Below are 12,163 nucleotides of genomic sequence, written 5' to 3' on the forward strand. Positions count from 1 at the left end.
ATGTGATAGAATACATTCTTTTGGTATATGACAATATGTCATTATTCTGAATATTATTCATTTTGGTAAAGATATTTTTTTCATTAAAATAGTTAAGGAATGAAAACAGGGAGAAATCAATATGGCAGTATGTTTTGAAAAGAAAATATTTCAATGTTATATCTTTTTTTCACTTATATGATATTAACTTGATTCACATTTTCAGTTTGGTTGGTTGACTTTGATCTACAATTTATTATATATTTGAATACTGTAATACTTTCTCTGTCTTTTTTTCTCCACACCATGATTCTGTATCTCTCCTTTTAAACTACATAATTTTCTCCTAATATTACATATTTAACTTTTCTGTTCTTTGCATAATTTTATAAGTTTTTTTCAAAAAATTAGCCCTTTTGGCTGGGCGCAGTGGCTCATGCCTATAATCCCAGTACAAAAGTAGTCAGGCATGATGGTGCATGTCTGTAGTCCCAGCTACTCAGGAGACTGAGGCAGTAGAATGGCTTGAGTCTGGGAGGTGGAGGCTGCAGTGAGCTGAGGTCGCGCCACTGCATTCCAGCCTAGGTGATGGATCAAGACTCCCTCACACATACACACACCAAAAAAATAAAATAAAATAAATAAATAGACCTTTTACAGACTGCCTGAATTTTGTTTCATATATTAGTAATTCACTTCTTACATAAGTTTTAATGATTTTGATTAGAAGTTCTTAGTCTTCTCATTTCTAACTGCATACCCATTTTCCTTATTTTACAGCCTTTATATAATTTGTATATGATAAAATAAGAGTAAATCTGAAAAAAATCCTCTTTCAATCTTTGAAGTTCATGACTGGCTTAAAACCAATTCTTTGTGTTGTGTAGATTACAATTTTCTGTTTTCTCACAACATTAGTCTGACTCTCCATTTTATATACTTTATATGCGAGTCATTATTCAACCTTTTATTCAGTTAAAACTGGAATTTTTTCATGTTTGACTTCAGAAATATTGATATGCACATACTGGGAACTTCATTTAGTGGAGATAATTGCTTACACATACAATTACAGGTTTAATTAAAGAAAATTAAAATATAGAACAATTAGATTATATATATTTATATATACATGTATACATGTATTTGTTAGTTACATAATTATTTGTTAATATCTGAATTCATTACTTCAATCACTTAGAAGGAAACTAGCCAAATTAATATTCTTATAATTGAATAGAAGAACTGGAGGTTTAAATGAAATCTTAAAATGGCAAGTTTTATACACACTGAAAACATTTATTTAGCACAAACTATATATCAAAATCATATTATTGCAAGTAAATAAATCCACTTTTAGTATACTTTTGACTGTGAGAGGGTAAGGATAGGCTTTCAAGGACATGGTTATAGTGACTTGGAATTTAAATAGGTATTTTATGACCCTGGTCAAATAAGCATTTCCACATTTCCAAGTTCCTCTTTTCAATTCACAATTTTAGAATCAGTCTTCAAAGGTTGTGGCACTAATGAATACAAATACATTACTGGAAAATCAAATCATTTTTTGATCATACAGAACACAAATACAATGCTCCATCACAGGAGAGAGAAATGTTTTCAGGTCTGTCAACATACAAGGAGTGATGAGGAGTATGAGGACAATTTTCTCCTCTACCGTGAATCAGTTGACAACCTGCTGTAGGTGTTTATTCAACCAACGTCTTGGTTCTCTAAGTTAAAATGTTAACCGAGTGCTTGTTTGTGCTTCAGTATCTTCTGTGTGGAAGGTTAATGTTCATTACCTCTCACTAAGTGTTGATGCAGGTATCCCTTTGATTGAAGTCATCTAATGTGCTTTTCAAGTGTTCTTTTGGGAAAACTGTCCATTGACTAAGGATGACAACCAATAAGAGCATCACATCTATTCTGGGCAGTCTCGTATCCACGTTACCCAAGCTGGTGCTCTTCAACTGGCATGTGGTAATGATGCACAACAGAGATTAGATGCGGTGCAGGTAGAGTTAGATTACATATTTGCCAGGGCTATGCCAGCTTTCAACTTGAAATACACTGAAAGAATTGGATCCTTAGACCTTGAGGGTTTTGTGGGTTCTTGTGTTTCAGTGGCTTCCTTCCTCCATATTTGACCTTCTGTCTCAAGAGGTAAACCACAGTTAATAATTAGCAAAGACCAATGAAGATTACTTAAATAAAGCATTCACAACTTATGTTGTAGGTATCCTTCCTCCAGTATGTCCTTTGATTTTTTAAAGTCACCATTATTAAATCAAACCCTGTTAGATTATGAAGCACCTGACTTTAGAATTACTGGTTATGTTTTCACTAAAACAATTAACTGATTGACTCAACAAGCAGCTACCTAAACCAAATAAGTTGACTAATTTTGTCAAATAAGCATTGCCTGTGTTAACCATGAACCCATTTCCATCTCAGTTTCTCAGGGGAATCTCAACACGCCTTTATATTCCAGCCTCTCTTCAAAGAATGTTTATGACATACAAAAGTTTACTGACCAGTAGCTAGCCAAAAAAATGGCTGTCTAAATCTGGATTTTGCATAAAACTTTGCAGCAAGGATGCTTTCCATAGTGGGTCGTTTAGAGTGAGAAGTAGTTTCACTAAGGTCATTTCAGTTGTCAAATGAAGACACTGAGGACTGACATGGTCAGCCTATCTTTGTTAACCTGATTACACACCCATCTAAGATTTTACTATCACCTGAGAAATCTATGATCCAACAGGTTTCAAGAGTCCTAAGGTCAACAGTAAAGCGACAAAAGTAAGAGTAGAGGGAAGACTAAGTCTAGATCCCCAAATTTAGGAATGATGAGGGCAAGTGAAACACAGTTCAAGATAGATTTAAGAGATTAGGAGAGAAGCTGACTAGCTAACCAGGCTCAGATGTGGTCAATTGACGAGGTTATGTTAAGCAGAGATGATTCACAATTCTACTGATGCTTCTGAGAGAACTTTTTTGTGTATGGAAATAATCTTAGCATTTGTAAGAACATTTTGTTGTGGGCTTATACTCAGGTAGTCCAGGATAAGTCTATTTTCTCCATTGGGAAAAAACTGTTGAACTGCTACTTAGTTTTATAATCTCATTGAGGCTTTCTTGGTTTATTTTGTTTGTTTTATTGTTTTGTTGTTATTACGTATAAAAAAATGTTTGAAGTCTTGTTAAAGGCAGACAGGAATCCTATGACTTGAGAGAATTTCTTGGGGAGGAGAGGTTTATGGCAGATGCATTTGACAACAATAATGTAACTTAAGCAGACCCTGTATGGTAGGTGCACATGATAGAAGTAACAATTTAAGAAAGGAAGGTTGCCACATGGAGGTTGCAGGTGGTGGGGCGGAGCAGGGCGGTGGGGAAATGTGCTAAGGGAACGTGCTATATAAGCTGTGTGCTTTTCACAAGTGGTAGTGGGTCATTCAGTCTGCTGCTGCTGGACAGTCTCTGTGTGTAAGTTTCCCTAAATGTATTTTTTTTTTTTTTTTTTTTTCTACTTGTGTCTCTTCTTTGGCCTCTTGAACTTGGGACCACCGCTGTTGAAGTTAATAGGGATCTGGCATGATGGGGATAAAAATTCCAATGCATGAATTATAGGATTTCTTTAAGCCTGTGAGGGGAGGCCCCAGATCATATTCGCTGGTGGGCTCTTCTATTTGAGAGAAACACAAGTGCCTGATATCCTGGCCCATGCCAGAAACAAACAAACAAGAAAAGGCCACTAAATAATATTGCTTCAAAACTTTAGACTTAGTTACTTACATTAGTTATAGTATAGGCTCTTGCTTTTGCCCTACCTTTACAGTGCTCAGCTTCAGTTTCTTACAGAATGGTCAAATGATATTTATGAAATTTTCTGAATAGCTACTCATAATCCGAATTCCCTTCATAGGTTAAATAAACAAATTATTTTTGTTGCATTTCATGAAATGTTTCGAAAGAAGTCTGTGTGAGAATTCCATGTGTCCTTTTTATTTATTCAGAAAACTGGTATTGAATGATCACTAAGCTCTAGGCTTTTTCTCTAGATGCTAGAGGTAAAACAGAAGTAAAATAAATAATCAGAAAAGTACATAAAACATACTATGTTTGGTGAATAAGAAAGAAATAGAAAGTATGTAGAAAATGTAGGGTCTTAAAATTTTTAGAAGATAAAGTTCTAAGAGATGCGTCACCTAAGATGACATTTGCATAATGACCTAAAAGAGGTGAGCAAGTAAGCCATTCCAGTAATTGATAAATGATTATTCCAGGAAGTGAGAAGCCCCTCTGAGGTGGCAGCTTGCCTGGCTTCTTCAAGGAACAGTAAGAAGTGCAGTGTGTCTGGAGTGAGACAAACAAGAGTAAGAGTAGTAAGGAGATGAAGGAAATGAGATTAAAGAGGTAATGAATATACAGATCAGGTAGAGTTTTATAGATCATTATAAGAGCTTTGAATTTTGCTCTGGTTAAAATAGGAGCCCTTTGAGGGACTGAGTGAAGAACTGACCTTATCTGCCTTAGCATTTTAATGGTATAACTCGGGCTGGTGTGTTGGGATATTGTAAAAATGAGGAGGGCATAGACGGAAAAAGGGAAACCAGGCAGAAAGTTTTGAAATAATCTAGGTGAGTAATAATGGCAGGACAGTAGCAGTAGTTACTGAGAAGTGGTGGGATGTCTGATAGGTTTGACCTCATGGTCAAAGGGATTTATTGATGCATTAGATGCAGTTGAATTAAAGATTTCCACCTATTTCCTATTTCTTAATTAGCAGAAGAGTTACTCTGAATATGATTGTGTAGCTAAACTCTATCAACACTAATTTTCCATCAGATTTTACTGTTACCTTTAAATATGCTATTGAAACTCTGGGAAATTAGCATATGTTCATCAAAACTCAGTCCTAATACCAGCAAACCTGCATTGTTTAAAATGTGGTGTTAAAGAAGTTTATTTTAAATCTAGAATCTTATTTTTCACCTAGACTCTTATTTTTCTGACTATAGAAAATGGATGTGGAAGGAACTGGCTCAGTAATCACTATCTAGTCACTAAGAGAATGTGTGATTGTTTGGCTCTTGGGGTTGGTCAAGGAGCCAATGAGGCCAAAGTCACAGGTGCACTCTTTGTATAAGCTTATGAACTTTGTGTTTTCTCCTCCAGAGAATCTGTTTCTGATCTCGTACATTCAACTCAAAAAAACATTACCTTGCTCATGAGGGTAACCTGCAAAACAGTATGGAGATGTCAGTCTAGATCCATCATCATTTCTAGAAACACAATTCACACCACTTCCTTTACTTACAACAATAAAAGTAAATGACATGTCCCCATATTTAGACAATACATTATGACTAAGGAAATAACGAATACAAATGTTCTGCAGAATGTTTTTTTTGTGTGTGTGAAGTATACATATGACTTAAAATATTTTATAAGAAAATTNAATATTTTTATAAGAAAAATTTTATTTTATGAATTTATTAAAAGTATAGAAAATAGCTTTCAATAACTAATGCAAAGCTGTAAAATAATCATGACTCTTACTGAACTTACTTCTTTTTCTATTTTATTCCAGAACCTACAGATAGACCACCTATACTATTAATCACAAATTTTGAAACAATTGAATTTTTCTATCTTAATGGAAGTAAAATGGCAACTCTAAGCTCAGTCAATGGAAATGAAATTCATGCTCTGGATTTTATTTATAATGAAGACATGATTTGTTGGATTGAATCAAGAGAATCTTCAAATCAACTCAAATGTATCCAGGTAACAAAAGCAGGAAGATTAACAGATGAATGGACAATCAATATTCTTCATTCCTTCCACAGTAAGTGTTTCAATTAAATATTATATGCCACCCTTTACTGATTTTATTTACAGACCCGTAGGCTGGATTCTCAAATTTCTAGCATAGCTCATGGATGTTGGAAAGCTGTATGTGCAAATACAATGAACTTGAATTACTGTATTCACTACATGTTTTGCGTATGCAAACACATACACATACACTTTCTGTATTTAGGTAAGTAGTAAATTGCAGAGTTAATTGTAGTTCTTTCTTTAAGGCTTTTTACAGTGTCACCTAACTGGGAATTTTTTTTTTTTTTTTTTTTTTTTTTTTTTTTCTCACTGAGTGGAAATTCACAATGTGATAGTGAAGGTGGGATTAAAAAAATAAAAAAAGGGACAGAGTTGATAATTATAAGTGCATTGACTGTAGTTAAAAAATACCTCAAATAATTAGGTTTATGCTAATTGGGAGTAACTACCTGTTAACTCTCTTTAAAGCAAATCAATTTTTATACGTCCTCTTCCAACAAACTTGTGATTTGTGATTCACTTTGACTTCTCATGTCAGAAACTTGACAGACTAACCGTCCTTCTCTTCCTGCATATTACCATAAACTGAAATCTCATTGTCACACGCACACACACACACACACACACGGAGATGCACACATATTCTCTCTCTCCTTCTCTCTCCCTGCTTCCACATAGAAGCATAAAAATTGCTTTGTGTATGCTTAGGGAAACCATAAGCATGAAAATTTTAACATGTATCCATTTAATTTATGATTTACAGAAAGTGTTTCTTACAAATTCAGCTAAGATAAAATCTAGAAAATGAAGAGAAGCTGGGCACAGTGGCTCATGCCTGTAATCCCAGCACTTTGGAAGGCCGAGTTAGGTGGATCACCTGAGGTTAGGAGTTCAAGACCAGGCTGGCCAACATGGTGAAACCCTGTCTCTACTAAAAATACAAAATTAGTCGGATGTGCTAGTGCATGCCCTTAATCCCAGCTACCTGGGAGGCTGAGACAGGAGGATCGCTTGAACTCAGCAGCTGGAGGTTGCAGTGAGCCGAGATTGTGACATTGCACTCCAACCTGTGTGGCAAGAGCAAAACTATGTCTTTAAAAAAAAAAAAAGAAATGAAGAGAAATGTGTACAATCTAGTTAAGTGGAAAAGAAGAATGCTGTGATAGAATAAAGGTGATTTTCAAATTTAGAATATTTGGTCTAGTTTCAATAATAAAGCTTTTCATATACAATTAAATGAACTGGTTATTAATCCTTGTATAAAGAAATAATACTATATAATGTTTGATCATTGTAATTAGATTAAATGAGTCAATGGCAAATTGTGAAAAATAGGACATACAGGTATAATTTTATATACTTAAATGAACAAAGTGTTTAACAAATATTGTCGAACATTTTGAAGATCCTCTTAATATAAATGAAGCAATTGATGAAGTTATTTATTGTGAAAAGAGATCAAAATTATAACGAAAGCAGTGAATATTTCAAGAACTCTATAGAGAAATGGTCATTCATATTAAATAATAATACATTTAATAAAGGATGGCACAAGGCAGATAATCCTTATTATGTAATTTATGTTATTTATTATGTGAGTAATAAGGATTATCTGCCTTCTGATGCAAGTATTTCAGACATTGGCTTAGGCAGCAGCTGGAAACTGAACACAAGGCCCCAGTCCTTGCTACATTAGTGATTACCTCAACTAACCCAAATGTATTTTCCCCAGCGAATGGAATACTGAATAGTCAAATAGCTAAAATATTCACTAAGTTGCCCAGTAGAGTTATTTTCTAAGCATACTTAAGAACTTTTTATCTACACTTAATATGCCCTAATAATGGTAGTCTTCTCTTCTTTAATATATGTTTTAAAAACAAATATTTTTTAAAATAAATCTAAGGAAGGCCAAGCAATTGCATATTGAATATTTGTAGAAAATAAGTATAACTTAGATTAGATTTGATTTATTAAGCAATTCAGCAAACCTAGAAACATATATTTTGTTGTTGTTGTTGCTAGGGAATTCAGTGAAATGCCAAATAGAATATTCATTTTGAATAATAAAAATAAATTCACTGAAAATATTTTAATCTGAGTAAATAATCTGTGATGAGGTTAAGTTTAAGCATGCAATTACATAGTCATGTTAGAAAAAAGTGATTAAATATGTGGAAGTAATTTCATGACTGGAGCGGGGCAGGGGTGTGAGCAGGACTGAGCTTCTCTGTCATTGCTTGTAAGCCACGCATTTTATCAACATGTCACAGAAGAGCTGCCATTGAATATGGTGGGCTCTGTGTCACTATGACAGTTTGTGATATGATAATGAAGTTTGAATAGTCTTTGCATCTATAATTACATAAAATCTTTGTCATACCGTATAAGCAAAAATAATGAACTGATGGAAGTCAGCCTGAATACCTGTCACTTTTATCCACTGTTCCAGAGATTCTCTTTAGTTCCTCCCACCCCCATTATATGTAGGTGCTTTTCTCTTAACTCACCTGAAGAGAACATGCTTTTTTGAGAAAATATAAACATTTTAGTTTTCAAAGGATTATTATGAGAAGAAAATCAAACATTGCAGGTCAAACTGACTTGCAGTTAACACTTCCATAATATAGTAGTAAATATTTTATTGCAATATTTTAAAAATTGCACATCTCATCTCATTGGATACCCACTGCATCTCTGGTTAGTAAGCAGAAGAGATATGCCCTTCCTGTTTTATAATAGATGGCATTTTTATTCAAAGTTCAGATGTATTAGGCAAACCTGGATGGCTAAAAAGAATGCGGAAGTGGGATATCTAAGCCCTGTTTTTTGTAAAAGACACTAGAAAAACAAATCTACCTTAAATGATATATTTTAACTGTGTTGTATATGCTGAAAGACTATCTGCAACAGGGAGATATTATTCTTTTGTTTTTATGGGAAAATTGAGACTGAGTAGTTAGATAATTGTACACAGCATAATTAGGTAGGTTTCACTTGGGTCAGACTTTATAGCTTTTTCGAAATACCACGCTGCGCTTAGGTCTCAACTTTTTCACGTTAGCAAAGCAAAAATGATTAGGTCTACTAATATTACTAATGTTGGCTTGCAAAGACAGGTCCTCTAAGTGGGAGAGAGTTGTATGAATCTTGGAAGGGAGGTGGAAAAAGTGGATTGTAGAAGTCTATAGCATTGAAAAGGCCGACCCAATGATTCTGATGTGGCCTCCTTAAAAGTCTTACGTTTAACATTGTACATCATTCCTAAGCAATATTGTGAGAGAATCAAGAAGAATGATAATAATATGCTCAATAAATTGTATTAATGAACCTTGGAGGAAATGATAGAAATTAAATTTCCTATTGAATTGTATTTTTTTTTATCAATAACTAATATTTATTATTTAGCATTTTAGCCTGAAAGTTGCAGACTTTGGGGATAATTTTGGAGTTAGATGTCTTCTAAGCAAAACTTGTTTTTTAGAAAAGTATTCATACAAAGCACATTTGTAGCAGCTGATTGTTTCCCAAAATTTTTCTTGGAGAGTACTGTGGTAGGGACACAGATACCCAAAATAACAAAAATTATGGGATTTACAAAAGTGTTGAATTCAATCTGTTTCCTCAGGACAAAGTGCATAGAGACGATTGAGATAAGAATATTTTCTGAGTTAATCTCTTATTAAGGAGGATGATTCAGAGCCATATAGTCATCCCCCAGCTGGACAGTAAACACTTTCATTGTCTTTTTATAGGTAAATTCTTCAATACTCTGAAAAATTCAAGGATCACTTTTAAGATTCTAACATGGATTTAGCCAGCTTCTCTTGAGCCACTCATGGGCTCAACTCCAATCCAGTAGAGTATACCTAGCTAAAAATAAAATAACTGCTTATTCTTCATGGACTTAGCTTCTGAATTAACCCCATTCACAGACTTTTATCTTTTTCCTTAGCTTGTTTTAATATCAACCTTAAATCATGTTCTATTTGAACCTCTAACTAGAGCTACTAAATTAAGTCCTTATTGGATAATTTTTGAATTCTGACAATTTTTTTATCTTTAATTTTATTTCAATTTCTGGGATACATGCACAGGATGTGCAGGTTTGTGACACAGGAAAACGTGTGGTTTGCTGCACGTATCAACCCATTATCTAAGCCTTAAGCCCAACATTCATTATTTCACCTGATGCTCTCCCTTCCCCACCCCACCCCCACAACAGTCCCAGTATGTGTTGTTCCCCTCCCTGTGTCCATGTTTTCTCATCATTCAGCTCCCACTTGAAAATGAGAATATGGTTCTCTTAGTTTTCTGTTCCTGTGTTAATTTGCTAAGGATAATAGCTTCCAGCTCCATCCATGTCCCTGCGAAGAAAATAATCTTGGTTCTTTTTATGGCTGCATAGTATTCCATGGTATATATGTACCATTTTCTTTATCCAGTCTATCATTAATGGGTACTTGGGTTGATTCCATGTCTTTGCTATTGTGAATAGTGCTGAAATGAACATACACGTGCATATATCTCTACAATAGAATGATTTATATTTTGGGGGGTATATACCCAGTAATGGGATTGTTGGGTCAAATGGTATTTCTGGTTCTAGGTCTTTGAGGAATTGCCACTCTGTCTTTCACAATGGTTGAACTAATTTGTAACATGTGACTAACATGTAAAAGCATTCTTATCTCTTGACAGTCTCACCAGCATCTGTTGTTTCTTGACTTTTGATAATCACTATTCTGATTGGCGTGAGATGATATCTCATCACGGTTTTGATTTGGATTTCTCTCATCAGTGATGTTGAGCTTTTTTCCATGTTTGTTGGCAATATAAATGTCATCTTTTGAGGTGTCTCTTCATGTCCTTTGCCCACTTTTTAATTTGTGTGTGTGTGTGGGGGGGCACGCACATGTGTGAATTTGTTTAAGTTTCTTGTAGATTCTGGATATTGGACCTTTGTCAGATGGATAGATTACAAAAATTTTCTTCCATCCTATAGGATGTCTGTTTGCTCTAATGATGGTTTCTTTTGTGTGCAGAAGCTGTTTAGTTTAATTAGATCTGATTTGTCAATTTTCGCTTTTGTTACAATTGTTTTCAGTGATTTTGTCAGGAAATCTTGGCCTGTGCCTATGTCCTGAGTGGTATTGTCTGGATTTTCTCCCAGAGTTTTTATAGTTTTGAGTTTTACATTTAAATCTTTAATCCATGTTGAGTTAATTTTTGTATAAGATGTAAGGAAGGAGTCCAGTTTCAATTTTCTGCATATGGCTAGCCAGTTTTCCCAGCACCACTTATTAAATAGGGAATCATTTCCCCATTGCTTGTTTATGTCAGGTTTGTCAAAGATCTAATGGTTGTAGATGTGTGGTCTTATTTCTGAGTTCTCTATTCTGTTCCACTGGTCTGTGTCTGTTTTTGTACTAGTACCATGTACCAGTTTTGGTTACTGTAGTCTTGTAGTATAGTTTCAAGTCAGGTAGTGTGATGCCTTCAGCCTTGCTCTTTGTCTTAGGATTGGCTTCGTTATACAGGCTCTTTTTGGATTTCATATGAATTTTAAAATAGTTTTTTCTAATTCACTGATGAATGTCAATGGTAGTTTAATGGGAATAGCATGGAATCTATAAACTGCTTTGGGCAGTATGGCCATTTTCATGATATTGATTCTTCTTATCCATGAGCACAAAATGTTTTTCTGTTCATGTCCTCTTTCTTTCTTTGATCAGTTGTTTGTAGTTCTTGAAGAGGTCTTTCACTTCCCTTATTAGCTGTATTCCTAGGCATTTTATTCTTTCTGTAGCAATTGTGAATGGGAGTTGATTCATGATTTGGCTCTCTACTTGCATAATGTTGGTATATAGGAATACTAGTGATTTTTTGCAATGGATTTTGTATCCTGAGACTTTGCTGGAGTAGCTTATCAGCTTTAGAAGCTTTTAGGGTGAGACAATGGGGTTTTCTAGATACAGGATCTTGTCATCTGCAAACAAAGACAATTTGACTTCCTCTCTTCCTATTTGAATCCCCTTTATTTCTTCCTCTTGCCTGATTGCCATGGCCAGAACATCCAATACTATGTTGAATAGGAGTGGTGAGAGAGGGCATGCTTGTCTTGTGCCGGTTTTCAAGGGGAATACTTCCAGCTTTTGCACATTCAGTGTGATATTGACTGTGGTTTTGTCATATATGGCTCTTATTATTTTAAGGTATGTTCTTTCAATTACTAGTTTATTGAGGGTTTTTACCATGAAGGAATGTTGAATTTTATCAAAGGCCTTTTCTGCATCTATTGAGATAATCATGTGGTTTTGCCTTCAGTTCTGTTTAT

The 12,163-nt window shown here is 34.6% G+C and overlaps 1 protein-coding gene across 1 annotated transcript in view; it reads left to right on the forward strand.

Moving 5' to 3' along the window:
* The window catches only part of LOC108532435 (low-density lipoprotein receptor-related protein 1B-like), a 614,569-nt gene that overhangs the window by 34,771 nt on the left and 567,635 nt on the right, over positions 1 to 12,163 (forward strand). Inside the window, 1 exon segment of the mRNA XM_017876508.1 lies at positions 5,576 to 5,833. Coding sequence (XP_017731997.1) covers positions 5,576 to 5,833 — 258 coding nt within the window.

The sequence above is a fragment of the Rhinopithecus bieti genome, unplaced genomic scaffold, assembly GCF_001698545.2.
Source record: "Rhinopithecus bieti isolate Rb0 unplaced genomic scaffold, ASM169854v2 scaffold_10356, whole genome shotgun sequence".
Lineage (NCBI taxonomy): Eukaryota > Metazoa > Chordata > Mammalia > Primates > Cercopithecidae > Rhinopithecus > Rhinopithecus bieti.